This window comes from Monopterus albus, unplaced genomic scaffold (genome assembly GCF_001952655.1).
Source record: "Monopterus albus unplaced genomic scaffold, M_albus_1.0 scaffold336.1, whole genome shotgun sequence".
NCBI classification, from domain to species: Eukaryota; Metazoa; Chordata; class Actinopteri; order Synbranchiformes; family Synbranchidae; genus Monopterus; species Monopterus albus.
This window is the reverse complement of record NW_018128216.1, coordinates 13,969-36,824: the sequence shown is the minus strand read 5'-3', so window position 1 is coordinate 36,824 and position 22,856 is coordinate 13,969. Positions and strand designations below refer to the sequence as shown.

Sequence of the window (22,856 nt, the reverse complement as noted above, 5' to 3'; positions counted from 1 at the left end):
TGAATGGCCCAGCCAGAGCCCTGACTTAAACCCAATTGAGCATCTCTGGAGAGACCTGAAAATGGCTGTCCACCAACGTTTACCGTCCAACCTGACAGAACTGGAGAGGATCTGCAAGGAGGAATGGCAGAGGATCCCCAAATGCAGGTGTGAAAAACTTGTTGCATCATTCCCCAAAAGACTCATGGCTGTATTAGCTCAAAAGGGTGCTTCTACTAAATACTGAGCAAAGGGTCTTAATACTTATGACCATGTGATATTTCAGTTTTTCTTTTTTAATAAATCTGCAAAATTGTCAAATTCTGTGTTTTTTTGTGAATATGGGGTGCTGTGTGTACATTAATGAGGAATAAAAAGAACTTAAATGATTTCAGCATATGGCTGCAATATAACAAAGAGTGAAAAATTTAAGGGGGTTTGAATACTTTCCGTACCCACTGTATATGCATGCTTTCTAGTAGGATTAATTCACATTATTCACTATATTTGAGTCGTCTTATTTTACTGCCCTTCAGAGCTCTATGGGTTGTCATTTTTATAATTTTCTCAGATATTACATCTGGATTTAAGTTTTTAGCAGCAAGTCAAAACTGTGACATAATGGTTCTCACATGTATGATATAGATTGGCCATCAGTTTGGTTGGAACCGATGTCAAACAGCTCTGTGGTGAATGTAGAATGGACTGACCTCAAAAAAAAAAAACACTGGGGTGGTTGGTGATGTGTCGTCAAATATTGTATGTGGAAAGAGGCTCAAGTTTTCTAGATGGACTGAAACTCTTTAATTCAGTTTGCATCTTATAATGCTTTTTTTATTGGTCTGCTTAGCACTATCCCTGAAATTTGGTCCAAGCTAAAGTTGGTAAGAAAAGGTATGAAACATCCTTTTTTCCCCAAAGTTACATAACCTGAGTGCATGAAAAAACCTTCTGAAAAAAAAATCAACTGGACTTAGATTTCTAGATTGAAGACGTTTCACCTCTCATCCAAGAGGCTTCATCAGTTTTGACTGATTGGTGTTGAGCCGGAGATATTTATCCCCCTCGGTGGTGTTTCAGTCCTTTGAAGGCCAACGATGTCCCTTAACGACTGAGTCGTTGCAGCCCAGTATCGGTGAGAGTTGTTACCCGTCTTTGAAACCTCCCCTGTCGACCGACGCCTATTGTCCTGGTGGGCATGTTTGGGCAGAGATCTCAAAACAGGATTGTAGATGGTGGACTAAGACACAACTTGTCTTCCATTTACAATCCTGTTTTGAGATCTCTGCCCAAACATGCGCACCAGGACAATAGGCGTCGGTCGACGGGGGAAATATCTCCGGCTCAACACCAGTCAGTCAGAACTGATGAAGCCTCTTGGATGAGAGGTTAAATGTCTTTGATCTAGAAATCTAAGTCCAGTTGATTTTTTTTTCTAAGTTTTTTTCATTTTACTATGACCTGGATGACTGAGAATCTGCACAGACAACCTGAGTGCATGTGCTGTATGTGTCTGTGAGATAGAGAGAAGACCTTACAGTGCATGTGTTAAGAGCTTCTGTAGGTTCATATCCTATGTCTATGCCTTAGTTTGTTTCAGGCCCATGGGACAGTGATTGAGGAGTAGGGAGTGTACAGCTCACAGCTGTTTTTCTGCTCATTACTGTGGGAGGTTAGAGGGGGTGAGAGGATAGACTTTGAACTGCCTTCCCTTCCTCTCCCATTACCAGTCCATCCTATGCCACGGGGTGCAGCATGGATAGGAAGAAAGGTGTAAGAAAAAGAGAGCCCAGTGCTGCTTCATACAGATGTGGACAAAATTGTTGGTACCCTTCTGTTAAAGAGAAACTCACAATGGTCACTGAAATAACGTGAAACTGACAAAAGTAATAATAAATAAAAATTTACTGAAAATTAACTAATGCCAGTCATTGCTTTTGAATTGTGGTCAACAGAAGCATTTAAAAAGAAAACTAATGAAACTGGCCTGGACAAAAATGAAGGTACCCTTAACTTGCACAACCTTTTGAGGCAATCACCGCAATCAAGCGATTTCTGTAACTCCCAATGAGACTTCTGCACCTGTCGACAGGTATTTTGGCCCACTCTTCGTGAGCAAACTACTCCAGTTGTCTCAGGTTTGAAGAATGCCTTTTCCAGACTGCATGTTTCAGCTCTTTCCACAGATGTTCAATACGATTTAGATCAGGGTTCATAGAAGGCCACTTCAGAACAGTCCAATGTTTTCTTCTTAGCCATTCTTGGGTGTTTTTAGCTGTGTGTTTTGGGTCATTATCCTGTTGAAGGACCCATGACCTGCGACTGAGACCAAGCTTTCTGACACTGGGCAGCACATTTCACTCCAGAATGCCTTGATAGTTTTGAGATTTCATTGTACCCTGCACAGATTCAAGACACCCTGTGCCAGATACAGCAAAGCAGCCCCAGAACATAACTGAGCCTCCTCCATGTTTCACAGTAGGTACAGTGTTCTTTTCTTTGTATGCTTCATTTTTGCGTCTGTGAACATAGAGCTGATGTGACTTGCCAAACAGTTCCAGTTTTGTCTCATCTGTCCAAAGAACATTCTCCCAGAAGCTTTGTGGCTGGTCAGTATGCATTTTGGCAAATTTCATTTTCACTTTTTTATGAGTTGCTTTCAACAGTGGAGTCCTCCTTGGTCGTCTTCCATGAAGTCCACTGTGGCTCAGACAGCGACAGATGGTGCAATCTGATACTGATGTACCTTGACCTTGGAGTTCACCTCTAATCTCTTTGGAAGTTGTTCTGGGCTCTTTGGTTACTATTTGCATTATCCGTTTCTTCAATTTGTCATCAATTTTCCTCTTGCGGCCATGTCCAGGGAGGTTTGCTACAGTACCGTGGACCTTAAACTTCTGAATAATATGTGCCACTGTAGTCACAGGAACATCAGGCTGCTTGGAGATGGTCTTATAGCCTTTACCTTTAACATGTTTGTCTATAATTTTCTTTCTAATCTCCTGAGACAACTCTCTCCTTAGCTTTCTGTGGTCCATGTTCAGTATGGTACACACCATGATACCAAACAGCACAGTGACTACTTTTCACCCTCTAAATAGGCAGACTGACTGATTACAAGTTTGAAAACACCTGTGATGCTAATTAGAGGACACACTTTAGTTTAACATGTCTCTATGGTCAAATTATTTTCAATCCTTTCTAGGGGTACCATCATTTTTGTCCAGGCCAGTTTCATTAGTTTGTTTTTTAAAAATGCTTCTGTTGAACCACAATTCAAAAGCAATGACTGATTTTCATTAGTTAATTTTCAGTAAATTTTTATTTATTACTTTTGTCAGTTTCACGTTATTTCAGTGACCATTGTGAGCTTCTCTTTGTTTAACAGAAGGGTACCAACAATTTTGTCCACATCTGTACCCACCTGCTTTTGAACTTCACTTGCTGTCCCCCACACCTTTCTTCTAGCATACATATATCTTTCAAATTCAGTTTCCCTCTGTCTGTCATCTTTTTTTCTCTTCTGTCATAGTGGCATGTTTTTTTTTTCAGATTGGCAAGTTTGTTTATTTCCATTAGTGAGTTGCTGACTAATGGATCTGCTCTGGTAGAGCGACAAAATGATCATGAAATGTGGTGGTTGGAGAAGCACTGGCTATTGAAATCAACACCTCAGGGGAATTTAATGTAATGGGACCAATGGGTTGTTGTGGGGTTTCTTTTATAAGAGCTCAACATCAGCACTGTGAATCTAATGATTTGTATATTTTCAATTGACTTCTCTGCTTCCATTTATTGAACAGTTCGAGGTAATTATGGCAAAAGAAATTGGAACACTTGCAGGAATGTTTTCAAAGGTCAGTGTCAAGATTAATTGTATTTTTTTTCTAGCTCAGCCCAAGAATTACAAGATTTTATGGGGCTGTTTCCCAGTGACGGGAAACTTAAGACTACAAAAGGACCAAGGTTATGTTTGGCTAACCTGCCCAGCAGTGACCTTACTCTGGGGTGTTTGCAGGTGGCACACCGTGGGTTCTGATTTATTAGGGAAGCTGCTTAAAGTTGAAGATGAATTGACCCCTCATGCAGGAAGGCCAGGGAGATGGTCAGATTTATGTTGTTGTCTTTTCCTTGGCTTCTAATGTGCTTTCAAAATCTGAGAGAGTGTAAAAAGGTGGCCTGAGAGTTTGAAAAATATGAGATGACATGTTTATGGAAAAATGGTGAAGAATGGAAAGGATCTTGGCAAGCATATGAGTTTAAATGCCCCCTAGAATTATTAACATCATGGGCATGGTTTCCATGGTTGCTGTTGGCATTCAAGGAATAGGGTTTTGGTCCTGGAGAACATGTTTAATGTGGAGGCCTAATCAGCTGGAGCATGTTTACAAGTTTTATCTCACTGTTCAATCATTCCACTACTTCCGATTACCTCACCCAACTTCACAAAGCGCTTCCCCTTGCAGTTCCATGAATTGTCCCTGAAACATTGTGAGAGCACACTATCATGGTTTCCTTGGTTGAGGGACAAGGGCCCTGGCGGTCCCTGGAGAAACCAACCACCCTGTTACTCCCAGGTTTTCCACTCTCAACACCACAATTGGGGCAGTTTAGGTCATGTTGTGAGGCAACAGGGAATGTTGGAATTATCAGATACTGATAACTGGAAGACCCAAATGTAGAACACACGGACAGGCTAGTGGTGGTGGTGAAGGCAGGAAGCAGCCCACAGGAACATGAGATGTTTTTTCTCCCATCCAGACACTGGCCAGGACCAGCTCTGCTTAGCAGCAGCTAGCAAACACGTTCAGGTGTAACCACAGTGTAGTTGTTGTAGACACACAAACAGGCAAACAGCCTGACTTTCCTCTGTCCTCAGGGTAACAAACACAATTGTGCATAAGCATCAAAATAGCCACAACAGCAAAAATACACTGAGGTCAGGAAACAGGAAACTGTCTCTGCTTGGACAGCCTGATCTCCAAAAGCCAAAACAAAAACAGACAGACATATCTAAACTCAAAATGGGGTGACTTACATGACTTGCAACACAGAGCAGGGTGAGGCAGGTGGAGAGTAAACAGACAGAAAACAGGTCTGGCCTCAGCAACAAGTTACACAGTCAGAATGGCTGGACAGGACTGCAACTAAGCTAGTGGCCAGGCAACAGAAAACACTCCTCAATGCATAGTGAAAGCCGAGCAGGCACAGAGGAGTCAGCGAGGCAGAAAACAGGTCTGGCATTAACAAGTAAAAGGAGTCAGGATGGAGGGGCTATATTGCCAGCAGGCAGAGTGGAGTAAGTGCAGGGAGAATGACCAGGTCAATGGCAGGCAGGAGCTGGGAGAGCAGAGAGTCAGCAGGCAGAACCCCAGTCTGGCATCAGCAACAGGCAAGCAGGTAACAGGTCAGAACATCAATGCACAGACAGGCCAGATACAGGCCCAGTGATGACAACAGACTATCTGGCACTGTGGAGACTGGTTAAATAGACTAAGTAACCAACCACAGGTGTCCTATATCAGCCACTGATTAGCATAGTGAAGCTGGGGACAGTGAGACAGGTGAAAAGCAGGAAGTCTATTTCAAAATAACAGTCTCTGGAAAGAAGCCAGGGGTGGAACATGACAGGAATACACTGAGGCCCCTGAGGTTATTACTATGTGTTATCTTTGGCTGCAAAGTTTCTAATTTGTATCTTCAGTGGTTTGTACTGGCTTAGTAATGTGGTTATTGAAAGGGTTGACCAGAGTCACAAAAGTGACTCCAGTCATTATACAGCAGCCACCATCTCTGGATCTCAACATCACTCCCCAGTGAAAACATGAGGTGTACCCTTGGCAATGTACAATGTACTCAATGTATACTGTGTGGTTTTCTGTATGGAAATGCCTGGTACTTCCTGTACCCACATTATTGTTTTAGTGTAAGAGTCATTGCTACCTAATTGGAGCCTGGCACAGAGTTACTGGCAACTGGCGCCTCTGTGTCAGCAGCCATGGTTGTACATTGTACATTCTTTTCATGACTGTACAAAGAAGCAGCTACATCCATTCAGTACTAGCCAGATCAGGCCCCTCTTTAGACAGTGACTGAAAGCTGTGATGGAAGACCAACTATCACATTGTAACCTAACGATTAGCACTGGAGTCCCACAAGGGTGTGTCCTAAGCCCGCTATTATAATCTCTCTATATTCATGACTGTATGCCCACCCAGAGCACAAATACAATTATCAGATTTGCTGATGACCGTAATGGAACTGATACAAAAGGGAGAGAAGTCTACTTATAGAAATGAGGTTCAAAAGCTGACCAAATGGTGCACTATAAATAACCTGGCACTCAGCATCTCCTGGTCCAAGAATCTGATTGTTGGTATCATGAAAAAGAGAGTGGACCTCGCCTCTCTGTACATCAGAGGAGATATAGTGGAGAGAGTCATTGAATTTAAATTCCTGGGAACATGCTGTAAATCTCCCAGGACCACATATGGACTGTTAACATGGCCTTGCTTGTGAAGAAAGCACAGCATCGCCTTTACTTTTTAAGGTACCTGCGTAGGGTAAACCTGCCCCAGAAACTGTTGCTGTCCTTCTATCTCTGTTCTGTGGAAAGTGCTCTCCCGTATGACACCCTGGTGTGGTTTTCAAGCTGTACTTTGGCTGACAAGAAGCTCTGCAGAGAGTTATAAACTCAGCACAGGACACCACCAGCACATCGCTTCCCACAGTAGAGGTTATATACAGTACCCAGTGCTTACTCAGAGCCACAAACTCAATTAAGTACCCATCTCACACAGGAAATCACCTATTTTCCTTGCTGGCCTCCAGAAGATGCTACAGGTCTCTTAAGACCCAGACTTACAGCTACGAAAACAGTTTCTACCCTCACCATAAAAGAACAACTCACTCACTAGAATGAATTAGATGTGCAATATACACAGCACGTGTATATATATTTTATGTGCAACATGAAGCACTTGCTTTACGACATGATTATTTATTGTGTGCTTTATTTTACTGTGTGTGTTTTATCTTGTTTTTAACTTACCCCTGGTAACCCCAAGGAGATGCATTGAAATGTTGCAATTGGGGCTTTGATTGATTGAGTGAAAAGTGTGTTTTGACTGACAGTGTACCTCACACACAAACACACATGGCTGTTGTACCACTTGGATCAGGACATAGATGGGTATCCATGGAAACACAGTGCTTCACCAAGATCTCCCAGATGTTTTTACTCTATTTTTTCATAAGAGCCTGGTTTTCAATGAAGTAATTTGGTACTTACTTACTTGGAAGTAAGTACAAGTAGTATGGTACTTAAGAAAAATTGGGTATTGTAAAAGAATGTGATAAATATTCATAACTGAAATGAATATACTATATTCTTCATTTTTAAGTACTTGTTTGATTGATTGATTGATTGATTGATTTATTCTTTCAAACATGCAGACAGAACAGAACAGAACAATGAACAAATGACAATAACACACATGATTACACATATCCAACCATTACTAATTCAAAATCAGTTTGCTTACACCTAATACATGTTTGAATGGAGTAGGAAGAAGTCAGACTTATCCAGTCCTACCCCATGACATCATATTATACAAAATTTATGCAACATTGGCTGCAAGCAATATCACTACATAGATAAAGCAGATTGTTACTTATTCGTGCATATATCTTGTATAACACATACATTTATATTTATATTTAAACTCCTTAATTCTGGTACTATTTTTCATGTCCACAGTTAAGTTATTCCATAGTTTGACCCCACTTATAGAAATACAAAATCTTTTTTTGGTTGTTCGTATAGCATGAACTTTTAAATTTAAATGTCCCCTTAAGTTATATCCCCCTTCCCTTTCACCAAATAGCTTTTGGATTCCACCAGGCAATAAATTGTTCCTGGCCTTATACATAAACACAGCAGTCTTATATCCCACTAAATCAAAGAATTTTAACAATTTAGACTGTATGAAAGCTACATTTGTGTGATCCCTATACCCCATCTTGTGCACAACTCTTATCGCTCTCTTCTGTAATATGTACAATGGTTGAAGTGAACTCCTGTATGTATTTCCCCAGTTTTCAACACCATACTCCAAATATGGCAAAATCAATGAACAATACAAAATCCGCAATGCTTTAATGTGTATATATATTTATTAATTTTCATGTCCAGCTGACCTGCTGTCTACTACCTAAAAATCCTATGTTAACACAAAAATCAGCACCTACACATTGTCAAAACATCTGATAAATATAACAAGTTTTTGATACGTTTATTTATTAATTTGATGCTGTATGAAATAAATACAGGTGTGAATATTTGCAGGACTTATTTTTTGCTACATTGTACCACATTTAAAAAAAATAGACTGTCTGCCTTTATGGAAGTGCATTACATTCACCAAAAAACAAAAAACTGGAGAATCTTATCTCTTAATTATGACTTACTATCTCATTATTACAAGACCCTGATAATATAAGATTTCATTTTATTTTATTGTGAATGCAATGCACTTTTGCACACCTTGTACACTTGACGTTCTTTTGTATGACTCCACAGAAGTTCCAAATTACAGGATGCTCCCTAGTAAATGTTTGGGAAACTAATTGGAAATGTGTTTACAAGTGGAATAAAATGATGTATGAAAAATATAAATTCTGGCTGACAATAAATAGAAAACTAAATAGAAAAATATTTCACAGCTTCTCCTGCTCTGTGTGATGTCCTCCACTTAAGCCTCTGAACTTCTTGTCACTTCATTTCTGTTGGCTGACAAAAACTTCAGAAAATATAAAACATATTTCAGATCATTTCTGTACCAAAGAATGTCCACATCGAGCTTAATGGTGTGATGATTGAATGATGTTTCAATGTTGAACAGCATCAGTTCTGTAACAAAATCTCCTAAAGTTTGCAGATGACACAACGGCCATTTGTCTCACTCGAGTTAACCTATAGATAAGTGGACATCCAACATTAGGACCATCATCAAGAAGGCACAGCAGAGGATGTACATCCTGCGTCAGCTCAGGAAGTTCGACTTGCCCCAAGAGCTGCTGATACAGTTCTACAGAGGAATCATCGAGTCTGTTCTCCGCACCTCCATCACTGTCTGGTTTGGCTCAGCAACCAAGCAGGACGAGAACAGACTCCAGTGGACAGTCAGGACTGCAGAAAAGATCATTGGTGCAAGCCTGCCCTCCATGGAGGACCTGTATACCTCATGGGTCAGAAAGAGGACAGAGATTTCTGCAGACCCCTCACACCCGGTTCAGTTTCTTCCCCTGGGTCATCAGTCTGATGAACACTTGACCCATGGCAGTATGACTGGACAATAACCCTCAGTGCAATACCTGTAAATATATACCTTGTACATATTGATCTGTCAAATCCAGACTGTGTATATAGTACTTTATTTTTACTCCTAAGGCACATTCCTTTGCTTGATTGCATATTACTTCTTTCCTCAGCCTTATATTGTTTACTTGCCCACTGCTGCCTTACATAAGGACATGTACATATGCATTGAGAGCCGTTGTACCAGAGTCAAATTCCTTGTGTGCCCGACAAACCTGGCCAATAAAGCTAATTCTGATTCTGAAAAATCTTCTTGTAAGAGGCTAACATTTTTCTCTGAATGAATTATCTTCAGCAGCTATTGGTCAGATTACTATAAAAATGTGTACAGATATCCTTGGTACCTGCAGGATTAATTGTTAAAACTGGTGATCCTTTTACTTTTGCTCTGTCACCACCAGCAGCCTAAGTCAAAATTTAATTTGTCAAATACTTTGTTTTTGTCCAAAAAATTACAAACCCAGTGATAATTCCATCAGCCCAAGCTGTACTTTGTCTTTAGTGCTTATTGCTATATATCAGAAGGGTAATATGCTAAAATAAAATTGTGAATTTGGTAAACACCCCTCAGAGAGTTGCCACCTGAACATGGTGGAGAGATCTGTGTGCCCTGGTCCTCCTGGTAGGGAGCTGTTTGGGATAGTAGCCCCTGGGAGGGTCTCCCAAGACAAATTGGTTCCAGGGCAGAGGCCACACAATGAATGATCCAAACGATGCCAGTGAATTGGACTTTTCAGAGTTGTCACCTCGCTTGGATTAGGGAAACCAGGGCACTCTGCTGAAGCCAGAGCCGCCTGTAGCCTATACTTTGGTTCTTCTGGTTTTCTATCTGTTAATCTTTCTGTGACCTCTCGTGTATTTGTGATTCACAGGTTTGGAATGTTTTCAAAATGTGGCATGCAAATCTTTGAAGAAAAGATTTTCTTATGATTCAGCTGTAAAAACAATGCACTATTCCATAGGTATTGGCACAGCTAGAATATAAATTGTCTGTTGTTCCTTTGTTGCACTTCATCTTACTATGTTATGGCTCCAACTCTGTAGAACAGTGATTGATTTTATATCCTGGCCACGTCCTGGTTCACTCCAATTACTGTACTAGTTTTAAACAATTTTGGTCTAAAGAATGCATTTTCATATGTTAAAATGGATGGCATATCTTAACATCTGTTCAGCCTAGGCTTTTGTCTTTGTTTGGGTTCCTTTGTCTCCCATCCATTTAGATGTAATGGCATTCAGGAAACTATAAAGATACAATTCAGAGGTGCTGTTTTTATAATCAGAAACTAGGGGCTCCACTTTTTTCTATTCTTTTCTCAGTCAAAGCTGTAGTATTTCATTCCCCCTTAGTATAAAAGATTGTTTTCCTTCAGTGTTATTGCTCCTGCTATACAGAGTTTAACCTCCATGCATTTCATTTCCACAGAAAACATCCCCCACTTCTACTGTTCCACACACAATTCATTTCAGATGTCACTATAGGTGGCTGGTGAATTCCAGAAATAACTGAGTGTGATTTTTTCCCCCACCTCACTCTGTTCCAGTAAGTACAAAGTGGAGATCTGTACATAAGAAAAAAGTATGGAAATTAAATGAGACAAACTGAAATCAAGCCTTGTTCCGCTGGTGCTCTACTGAAAGAGACTTGTTCAAACTCACCATCCAACTGCTGTTAGGGGCTGTGACTGAGCGTGATGTTAAAGGAAGAATAACAATCTAAATGTCATGTTGAACATGATTAAAGTGCTGAAATGAAGCTACATTTGCCATTGTTTTGGTTGCAAAACCAAAACATAGTCACTGAGACAGTCAACTACTGGAGAAAAAAGTTAATTCTCAAAGTAAATTCTTTTGTAGTGCATCCTAAACTCAACCATGTTGTTTTAATTACCAACACCCAACCTTAACTGTAACTTTAACTTAAGTGTAAAGTTGCTGACTCAGTTCCAGTCTTTGGGACACTGAGCATTTAAAAGTCCTGGGCTCTGAGGTCATATTGCAAGGCACATACAGGATTAAGAAAAACACATGAATACTGTGATAACAAATTTAAAATGGACTTATATACAAAAATCAGCCAGTGAGTTAACCTGCGAACAGCAAGAGACAGGCATCCAGCCAAAGATGGCACAGTTAAGTCAGAGTTGGGCTTTTATAACTTAACAGGTGTAATGTTAACATATTTGCGTTACACTGTTAACTTATTTTTACTTCTTTTACTATTATTGTTTTTGAGTGTATATCACAGAAGTGAACACTTTTTAGTACACATTTCTTTATAATAATTTTATTATTTCCTTTATTGTTTATTATATTCGATCGTACTTATGTCTGTATGGTTGGTATACATCTGATATGCTGCTCATGTGTCCTAATTGAATTGCCCTTCGGGGATAATTAAAGTTTCTTTGATTTGATTTGATTTGATTTACTAAATTACTTATGAATTTATACTCATCCAAATGTGTTGAGTGTATATCAGGAGAGGGTCCTCAGAGTTTTATAAAAAGAAAACACAAAAGTATCCCATAGTACTGTATCTCTTGTCATCAGAGCATCAGTGTAACATGGAACAAGGCCTTTATCTCTGCTGACATGAAAAATTTATACTGTGAGCCTGATTCTGGGCACTCTTCAGCAGTGCAAGACAAATAAATTCAAATAAATTCTTTAAAAATCATACAATGTGATTTCCTGAAATTTTTTATTTAATTCTGTCTCTCAGAGTGGGAATGCACCTACAATGTGAATTTCTGACCCCTCCATGATTTCTAAGTGGGAGAACTTGCAAAATCGCAGGGTGTTCAAATACTTCTGTTCCTCACTGTATTTTGTATTTATTTTTGTTTTTATGTTGTGCACACTGGGGGCCATTGGGCTAGAGTCAAATTCCTTGTATTTTTGAAATACTTGGCAATAAAGTTTATGCTTATGCTTAAAATAAAAATACCATCATGGTACAGAGCTTGTGAGTGATAGAGACCAGATGGTCAGGCAAGAGCCATCTTCTGTTGACTGTTAAACCTGCTGGCTGTGACAAGCAAAGCACATAAGAATAAGAAGACCAGCATCGGATTTGAAATCTGCTCAGAACAGACCAATCTTCATCAGTCTGTGAAACTAAAGTACAACTGCTCCTGGACAGGAAGGATGACAAGATATGCCAGCTAGATAAAAAAAAAAAAAAAAAATTGCCTTGCACATTGAGGTCAAGCAGTTGAAAGAACATCTCAAAAATCATCATGAAGGCAGATTTGATCCATGTGAAAAAAGATCTGGAAAATCAAACAATCAAGGAGGAGGAGAAGTCTTGTCTTCTGGCTGAGCAGACAGAGGCAACCTCCAGGCTGCAGGCAGCATCGATGAAGGACCTGGAGAACAGAAGTCACTGGTGTGTGCAAGAAAAATCCTACCTCCTTACTTTGAGGCACATGGAGGCAAACTCCAAGTTGCAGGCAGCACTGAGCCAAGTACAGAAAATCCTGGAAAATTAACAACTCCATTGAATACATGAAAGGTTTGGCCTACTGGAGCAAATCAGGGCTATGAAGAAGGCCATGGACCTGAAGGAGCAAGAGAGCAATGTCATCCTACATGTCAAGAATCAGACAAGTGAAGTCCTCCACTCAGAAGACAAGACTGCAGAGTTTGTCATTGACAAGGACCACATTGTCAGAGAGTACCAGCAGTTTGACACACTTTCATCATCTCTAGAGAGAGACAGTAAAACAGCAGGGACAGACAAGATTCAGAGCATTGATCTCAGAAGTAGTCCTTCAGAAACCACAATGTCTTTGGTTAAGCATACAATGTGGTTCAACCAGTTATTAAAACACTGTTGCCATTACTTTTTCCACCATCACTTTGTCTGTTTAATGGGTGTGTTCAATAAAGACATGAAAGATCACGATTACTTGTGTTTTATCAGCTTATAAATATTGTGTTTGTTGATATTTGTGACTTTGGTGAAGATCAGATCAGATTTCATGACCAATTTATGCAGAAAACCAGGAAATTGCAGACAGTGCTATTACTTTTTCTTGCGACTGTACATCAGCCCCTGGGCATGTAGGATGACAAAATATCCCAGCTGATTAAAGGAGATATTGCTTTGTTCAGTGATGTTGAGCAGTTAAAAGAATGGCTCAAAATCAAATCTGAGACACACCAGGAGATAACAGTCCTTCTTGCTGAGGAGTGAACACCAAAGGATGCTGTTCTGAAAAAAAAAAAAAAAAATTTCAAAAAAATTGAACAAATTCTATAAAATTGAAAACTGAAAAAAATAGTACTAGGTGTCAGATATTATCCCCAACATTGGACTGATGGAAAAACACATAAGGCAAGTAAAGTCGAGCTGAGCTGAGCCAGTACCAGGTGGTGGAAAAGGGCTATTGAAAGGTCATGAGGGTCAAGCTCCTTGGGTCTCATGTCAAGCAATTCTGTTAACCAGCCCAATATTGCTCATTTTGTCCTTGGCTTTAAGTTCATGTTTTGCATATCTAATAACCTTCTGGCTCAGCAGCTCTTTACTGTACACGAGGCAGCATCCCATTATTAATCTGAAAGGACCCCTAAGAAAGAGCATTAGTGTATGAAATTCTGGAGGAGGCTGTTGTTGATGTGTTGCATTTCTGCTGCTGCTGGGATGGAATTCATTATACTGTAGATCTTCTCAAAGTAGCACTAGACATGGAGAGGTAGGAAAAAGGGAGTAAGATGAAAAGAAGGACTGAGATTAAACCAGAAGTGAGAGGGGGGAGCTCAAGAGGCAGGTCTTTTCTCTAAAGGGATTCATTATGGTAACATGATAGCCCTGTCTGGGATAATGGGGTGGACAGGAGAGGAAGAGGCCGTGCAGGTGAAGGCCAAGAGCAGTGTGATGTCTATGCTTTTTCCTGGACAGAGGTTGCTTTCAGCAAAAATACCATCTCACACACTCTGTAAGGAGAGCTGTACTGTGGTTTGTAGAACCCCCCCGAAACCTCTGTCCCTGTTATGTCAGGGATAGAGAGTTCATACAAATGTGCAAGAAGATAGCAGTTCCTGAAGAAGTGGCTAGTCTCTGTTTGTTGAAGCTCATTTGCTACAGCAAGGAAATATTTGAGTTTTTTGCAGCAGAGTTTTTGAGCATTCCCGAAAATAGATGATGCAGTATTTCATTATTTTTCCACTTGCATGGGTGTGGGGAAAAAAGCAATTTTATGAAACTACAGTGCTGATTTTAAACTAAATCATTATTAAGAATTTGAGTTGACAGCCAGCCATATTTTCATCTGGGTTCATTTTCTCAAGCATAACATAGGGTGTGTCTTCCTCTGCTGTGATTAGGTAGCAGGCGTGGGGCTAAAGAGAGGTGGGCCAGAAGCCTCCATGTTCAAACAGCAGGTTTTAATTCTCCCACCAGCAAGGCAGGGTAACTTACACCAATATGTGAACCTGACCAGGTTTATTTTCTTTTGATTTAATAGGCATTTGGGGCATGTGCAACTGAGCTCAAGCCTCTATAATGCCTTTATTTTTCTGTAACTCACTGGGGGAGGGAAGGTGGAGGAAGGCAAGGTGAGAAAGGAACAGGATGGGGAAATCAGGAGTGAAAGAAGAAGTGGTATGACGGACACAGACGGACAATACTACTCTATTACTACTAAGTGGATTTCCATCCATATTTAAAGCAAAATTTAAACAACTTTTTAAAAAATGGCACCGAAAATGCAAATTAATGTGTGTTTTCATTGACCAAGATTGAAAATGCATCTAAAAATGACAGATGATCTTTGCCCTTCTCTCTTCTGAGTCAAAGCTCTGGCATGAAATTACACACATTTCTTGGAATAGGACAGATCGGGAGTGGACTTACTTTACTGCTGCTGAACTTTCCTCTGACGTGCACCCAGGAGTAAAATATTATGTGCACTGTGGTGTTTTATCAAATTGGAAAGGGAGGAAATAGCTGTCTGTGAATGAAAGTGAATGCAGCACTCCTGTTTGTTCAGGCCTGTGTTTACTGGAAAGTAATAGGATGGAGAGATAGCAATGAGAAGGAGAGAGGTGGCAGAGGAATAACTAGTGCAGGCTTCTCTGGAATCTATGTGGTAAAGGGCCCAAACACTGAGAATCAATAAAAGGATGATAGGTGTAAGAATATTTATCTTAACCCAGTTTATTTCTGCCAATTCTCTCACTTTCTCCCCTCTCTCATTCAGAATACATGTTTGCCCATTACCGCTCACACGATGAGCCGAATCTTCAGTGAGTCATGCCTTTTGATAGGCTTCACAACCCTGGCAGAATAATGACTGCTCTTACCTAAAACATTTCCTACATCCCACAAAACAACTCCTCTTCCATCTCACTCGTCCTCCTCTGGGGAGTTTGTGAGTCATGAGTAATCCAATCACTGACTGTATGATGAATCTGACAAATATGTTAAGATCCACTGCTCTGCCTTTGACCGTCTAGCCTGTTTTTGTTCATGTCATTGGTTTGGTTCCTCTTCCTTTTGTCTCTCTGCTGAAGTGGAAGTTATTAAAAGAACAGTGACTAAAGGCCTTTGAAGTTTTCTGCTAGGAATTGTAAAGAGGAGTGGGGAAACAGTTGTGTCCCTTCTACTTGAAATTGTAATTATGCTAACATTTTGATATTTTGCATAGAGGAAGCATGTGTTCAAGTCTCCTATTCTCAGTGCTGTAATGGGGAGAGAGATTTCCCATTCTACCGAATAATAACCATGTTGATGTTCAGAAAAGATCTTTATTCCAAAGTCACTTCAGAGATATGCAGTGATTTTTTCTCTCTAAAAATCTGCACAAAGACATCCTTAATCAATTCATACAGAGTCTAATGATCATCTTCTTTTTCTCTCTTAGTTAATAGCACTTAGTCACAACTAAAAAGAGAATTCAGTCAGAAAATCAGCACTGTATGAAATATTGGCTACACTCAGGCTTTGCTCTATTTTCTGTTAGTCCTGGTCATAATCTAGAAAAGCTGTAAAATATTCTGGATCCACAAAAATGACTATCTGGACAGATATTTATGCTATAACAATTAGGAAGGGGATCCTCTGGGTGCAACAACACTTTGGCAGTCATTTGTAGTTGGGAAAATGCATGCAGAAATGAGCTGTTAGCAGGAAGTGAGGAGAGTACAACTCTGAGCTCTTGGCACTAGTTTCAATTACATGAAACCCACACATGCTGTGTGGCCATGCCTGTACATGGGAGTGTGCCAGAGAAAGACGAAAAAAGAACAGAAGAAATAGCCTGCCTTTTTTGCTGAATGATCTTTTTTCATCTGTCTGTTGAGAATATCCAGACATCTAGCACCTCACAGAGCACTGTGAAGCCAAGCCAGGTTTTCACCACCTATGACCAGGGAGACAGAGTGGGAGACTGCAGTGAGAAAAGAAATAGAAGTCAGTAAATAACTGGCATCGCATATTGTTGGCCACCAGAACTGCCGCTGGACGACATAGCAGGTCCGGGCCACTCCTGGGTGGCAAGAGAACTGAGATGTGTGGCACCAATGGAGTACTTGGGGTCTGATGGGTGCGGGTACGAACAACTGACCTGGGGGGCATATGGACGGGCTGGGGTCATTCGTCTGGGCGGCCAATACCTCCTGCTCGATGCCAAGTTGCACAGCCCCAAGGCAAGCAGTTTGTGGCAGAATATAGGCGGGTTCCGGGTCTTCTTCCTCCTCTCTGTTGTGTTGTCTGGACAGTACGTCCGCTTTGCCATTCTTGTGCCTGGGGCAAAACGAAAGGGAGAAGTCAAAACGGTCAAAAAACAGTGCCCACCTTGCTTGTCTGGGGTTGAGCCTCTTTGCCGTGTGCAGGTATTCCAGGTTTTTGTGGGCGGACGTGGAGGCAGCTCTTTTCTGCTTTCACGAACAGGTTGTTTTGAAGGAGGCGTTGCAACACGGCTTGAACATGCGTCCTGTGTTTGGTCTCAGACGGGGAAAATATGAGAATATTGTCTAGATAGACAAAGACAAATTTGTTCAGCATATCCCCCAACACAACATTGACCAGGTTCTGGAACACCGCAGGGGCATTGGTGAGTCCAAAGGGCATGACTAGATACTCGAAATGGCCTGACAGTGTGTTGAAGGCAGTTTTCCACTCATCCCCCTCCCTCATACGTACCAGGTGATAGGAATTTCTCCAACTTAGTGAAAATCTGGGCTCCATGTAGTAGTTCAAAGGTGGAGGATAGGAGCGGCAGCGGGTAACAGTTCTTGATGGTGATCCTATTGAGGCCACGATAATCAATACATGGGGTTGGTCCTCCATCTTTTTTGCCAACAAAGAAGAAGCCCGCTCCTGCAGGAGATGAGGGAGGCCGAATCAACCCGGCCTTCTGTGATGTATGTTGTCATGGCCTTGTGTTCAGGATGGGAGAGGGAGAATAACCGGCCCCTACGGGGGGTGGTCCTAGGCTGCAGTTCAATGGGACAATCATATTGTCGATAGGGGGGCAGCATAGTAGCTTGAGCCTTGTTGAAGACCTGCTTGAGGTCCAAGTACTCCGGTGGAACCTTGGATATGTCGGGGAATGTCTCTGGCTCCGGCTCTGCCTCTGCCTCCTGGATGGTAGCCGACTGCAGACATTGGGTGGCACAGTGCGGTGACCACTCGACTATCTTTCCAGTGGACCACACGATCTTGGCTCCGTGTCTCACTAGCCAAGGGAAGCCCAAAACTACAGGATGTGGGGACTGCATCACCAGAAAGTCATTTCCCTGTGATTGTCAATAGAAAGGGTCAGCAGAGGCATGTGGCTAGTTGACACATTGCAGGAGCTTGTTGTTCAGAGAATGTATCAAGAGTGGGTTACTCATGGGTTTGCTGGGGATCTGGTGCTGATAAAGGAACGCTGGGTCGATGAAGCTGGTGTCGGAACCAGAGTCGATGAAGACAGAGACAGAGATGGTCTTGGTGCCATAGGAAAGCTGGGCCTTTATCATTGGATGGGAGGCAGGTGTTATCACTGTTTCTTGGCTCAGCAACATTCTCCCTGTCCTGCTGAGCCTCTGCCTTTTGCTGGACAGAGCAACGCCCAATGGCCGGGTTCCCCACAGTATAGGCATAGGTTCAGCCTAAATCTGCATTCTCTCTCCTCTGGGTTCAGTCAGAAGTGGCCCAGTTGCATGGGTTCAGGGGGCTCGGTCAGCGTTCAAGCAAAGTCCTAGGGGGGCGTGTGGTGTTGTCTCTGTTCCAATTGTCTCTCTCTGAACCGGCCGTCTATTCTGGTTACTAAATCCATTAGCACTTGCAGGTGTCTGGGCCGGTCGTAGGCTGTGAGCACGTCCTTCAGTCTGTCTGGTAATCCTCCATAGAAAGCATCGATTAGCACAGGCTCATTCCAGTCTGAATTGGCAGCCACGGTGCGGAAGTCTATTATATAGACCACTGCCGTTCGGTTCCCTTGAATCAAGGTGCGTAGAGAGGGAGAAGTGGCTGTAGTGTGGCTGGGTGGATTGAAGAACCTCATTAATTCCGCCCCAAATCTTTGAAACGTAGTTAGCCCATTTGGCGGTGCCCCACCAATGTGCTCGACCCATCAGCAATGAGAGTGTGTAAGCCACTTTCGATCACTTGGTGAGGAAAGCCGAGGGCTGGGATTCAAATTGTATCTCACACTGAGTCAGAAAAGAACAGCTGTCCCCACTTTCTCCTCCATACCGCTCTAGAGGCGGGATCTTGGGTTCATGGCAGCTTGGAGGGGTGACTGGAAGCAGGACCTGAACCATGGCGGTGGTGCCCCGAATCTGTTCATCTTGAGCCAGACCGTGGACGGTGGTTTGCACGGTTCACAGCACTGCCTTGTGAGCGGTGCGTGTGCTCTCCATCCCTGCCACTCCCGTAGATCGCTACTGGCTGGGTTCATTTTTGGCCAGATTGTACTGTCAGGGGCAGGCGTGTGAAGCTCCCGTGGCGGTGTGAACCCAATTAAAGAGCCAGTAAGCTGAGGCAGTAGGATAGGTTTTAATGCCTTTCTGTAAGATAGACAGAAACAGATGCAGTCTTGCAGGATCAGGCTGAGAGCAGTACTTAGTTCAATCTGAGGTTGAAATGTCCGGCAGGGCAGCAATGAAGGCAAGGCAGAATCGTAGGCTGGTAGAACAGGCAGGGTGTCAATATCAGTATAGCAGTCAGGCAAGAGGGAGGAGGCTGGATCATGGGTCGGTGGAGCAGGCAGGGGTTCGGTACCAGGATAGCAGTCACAAGAAAATAAAGCTGAAGAGTCTAGACAGGACATAGAACAATCTGGCAGCTCCCCACCCTGCTATATACTGTGATGAGCAGGTGAGAGCGATTACTGGACAGGTGAAACCAATGTGCATGATGAGATGAAGTTACTGGGAGTTAGGGTGGGCTGGAGATAGGAAATGGTGTCAGAATAAAAGCAGGACCGGAAGTGGGGCAGGATCATGACACCACAAGCACGTTTAAGGTCTATTGAGAGAGGCACTCTGTGGACACCTGTTGCAAATCTTTGCTTTTTCAAGTCTGTTGTGGCCAGTCCCATATTCTTTGCTGTTGTCTGCTGGCCAGCAGCATCAGAGCCAGTGACACCAGCAAACCAAACAAACAGATCAGGAAGGCTGGCTCTGTGCTGTGGATGTCTCTGGAGCCTTTGGAGTTGGCTGTGGACAGGAGGATGCTGCACAAGCTGTTGACCATCATGGAGAACACCTTGTGTCCCCTCCACAACCTACTGGTCAAACAGCAGAGCCTGTTCAGACTTTATCCACTTCACTGTGACAAATGACTCCTTGTTGTCAGGAGAGGGAGCTCCTCTGACAATATACCTGTATATAATATATTATACATAAGTTCAATGTACATTTTACTTTGTTAATATTCATGTATTATCATCTATCTGTTCCTTCCTTACTCTTATTTTGTAGGTGCTTGTGCATACTTTTTGTTTGATTATATACTGTATATCTGTATCTCCTGCTGCTAGGCTAGGAGTTTCTCTCACGTGGGTTCCCCACATGCACATTTTGATATCACCTACCTGCTTCCCCCACTGTGTTATTAGGATGCCCCTGGTCTCACTGATTCAGCCTCCTGGGCACTGTCATTTCACAACCACCTGAGGAGAAGAAGCCCTCTCCAGCTGCTTCGAGCTACTCACCTCTCTAACTCGCCAGCAGTGGGCTTCCTTCTCACCTGGGTGTGAGTGTATGGTGTCCGCTCTTTGAGCCAGTGCACCACTGGCAAAGGTTTCCACCTGCCGGGTGCTGGGTTGCCACCTTTCACCTGCACAACAGCGAGAAGGTACCAATGTGAGTACATCAGAGCCCCCAGCCTGAAAATATCTGAAAGATTGCAGAATCCATGCTCACCTCACCTCTGTTCCTCCTAGGACAGAGACTAAGACTGCTGTTGCTGACCTTCCCTGGTGCATCAGACAGTTACAGTAGCGTGTGGTAGCTAATGCAAAATTTTTATTGTTTTGGGGTGACCTGTTTTCATATCTCATTTACTAATACAACTGACAGACTTAGATGTGTATCATTTAGATTTGTGTCACAATTTCAAGTAATGCAAGTTCAGATTTTCTTAAGGTCTAGCACAGGACAAAGCTCTCCATCACAAAACTTGGCTCCATTATACTCTATTGTACAACTGTTTTCCTAGAAGGAAAATTGGCAGTCTGCTTACCTTTAACATTCTCATGCTCATTTAGACAGTTGCAAACCAACAAAGTGCGAGTTACAGGGGGTCAAGCAGATATGGCAGGGTTTGTTAGATGCATGTGGAAGTCTTTCTGGGTCCTTCTACAACAAAAGTACCTCAAATCAGCCATGTCGTCTTTAGGCACCCAGCTTCAGTGAACAATACCAACATGAATCTGACCCATGACCCTGGTCATTGTTGCTGTAGGTCAGAGTTAGCTAGTATATGGACTTAACTTTAGTTCAGAATGGGCCTGCTGACCCATGCTCTGGCTGTCTTACCAGAGCCTCGCCTGTCTGCCAGGCTTCCTGTGCTGGGGAAAGAGAGAGAGAGCAGGAGGCAGGTGGCAGTTAGCCAGGAGGATGTGTGTGTGTTGGTTTGTCTTTATATACTTGTGCGAACTAACCCCTGACAGAACACCTTTCTTGTGTGGACATTTCTTCTTGTGTGGACCTTTTGGGTGGTCCATACAAGAAAAATGCTAGGATAAATCATTCTTTAGGATGAAAGGAGTCTAAGTTTCAGAAGATGTCCACATACAGAGAGTAAAGTCAGAAAAATGTGTGCCAGGCTTGTCAGCGCGGCTGGAACTTCTTCCAGTCCAGCTGTTACACATTTAATGACCCTCCACCCCCTTATCAGAAACCCTGGGAAGAAGCTCGAGAAGACTGCAGAAGAAAGATTTCAGATTTGGCTGTTATAGATAATGACACTGAGAAGGTAATGAAGAAAATGTGATTTATATAACAGCCTATATGAAATGAAAAAGCATTTTCTGTCAGTCTGAACACACTGAGTCTGTAGATCACAGTGTGTTTATAGTGTTGACATGTCACTGACAACTGTGTCTGTGCTGTTCTCAGGGCCTCATCGATGGTAAAATATGGGTTCCATCTGCAGCCATTAGATTCTGGATCGGCCTGAGAGCTGAAGAAGGGACATGGAAGTGGGTCGATGGAAGTAATCTGACTCAAAGGTGAGAGACACAATCCTAAACACTGTGAATCATAAAATCTCTCAGCCTTGATCTAACCATCAGCCTCTTCCCTCAGCTCTCGGATACAACAACCTCCTACCAACGGTCTCTGTGTGACTTCTGACAAGACAAACGTATGGAAAGCAGTGAACTGTAGTGAAAAATACACATGGCTCTGCAAGAAGAAGGCTTTATCTGTTTAAACACTGCAGTCAGACTTGAGAAGGTTCCTGGATACATGGTTAGATTAATTACATGTAAGATAATTGGCCCATAAATAAACAATGAAGAGTTTTATTTCACAATGTAAATGTTTGTTTTTCTGAAATAATTGTTTTTCCAGAGCTGGTTGTGTTTGTGCTTTGTGTGTGTGGCTGAACCACATTTATTCCTCTTCTGAAGTATTTTACATAGTTACTGCTGATTGTCCGACAGAGGGCGCTGCATTACTTCACAAGATGGTACTGGGACTGTTGTCAGAAGTATTTGTATCCTGATGTACAGTAAAGAATATTTCATGTCAAGGTAATTGTTCAGTCATTTATTTACCTAGAAGCTAATTCGCATTTAACTCTATTACAGTGAATAAAATGCTGCCACATGCTGTTGACTTTTTATTTTAATGAAACTGCTTCAATGTTAATTTGTGTGTGTGTGGGTTTTGTCTTTATATACTTGTGCGAACTAACCCCTGACAGAACACCTTTCTTGTGTGGACATTTCTTCTTGTGTGGACCTTTTGGGTGGTCCATACAAGAAAAATGCTAGGATAAATCATTCTTTAGGATGAAAGGGCAGCAGTGTTTACAGTCTGATAATTTAAT

At 42.1% G+C, this 22,856-nt stretch overlaps 1 protein-coding gene across 1 annotated transcript; it reads left to right on the top strand.

The window, feature by feature from the left end:
• The first annotated feature begins 21,303 nt into the window (after window positions 1-21,303).
• LOC109974522 (C-type lectin domain family 17, member A-like) lies at window positions 21,304-22,347 on the top strand. The gene is made up of 4 exons (XM_020624732.1): window positions 21,304-21,420; window positions 21,627-21,776; window positions 21,920-22,032; window positions 22,109-22,347. The coding sequence occupies exons 1-4, from the start codon at window positions 21,304-21,306 to the stop codon at window positions 22,233-22,235; spliced, it is 507 nt and encodes a 168-aa protein (XP_020480388.1). The 3' UTR covers window positions 22,236-22,347.
• Window positions 22,348-22,856: the final 509 nt, after the last annotated feature.

Bases quoted from the DNA above. Each gene is read 5' to 3' on its own strand.
- LOC109974522 (XM_020624732.1), top strand. From the start codon at position 21,304: ATGGGCCTGCTGACCCATGCTCTGGCTGTCTTACCAGAGCCTCGCCTG. The intron at 21,421-21,626 runs GTGTGTGTGTTG...AATGTGTGCCAG, and splicing joins TGGCAGTTAGCCAGGAGGAT to GCTTGTCAGCGCGGCTGGAA. The intron at 22,033-22,108 runs GTGAGAGACACA...CTCTTCCCTCAG, and splicing joins GGAAGTAATCTGACTCAAAG to CTCTCGGATACAACAACCTC.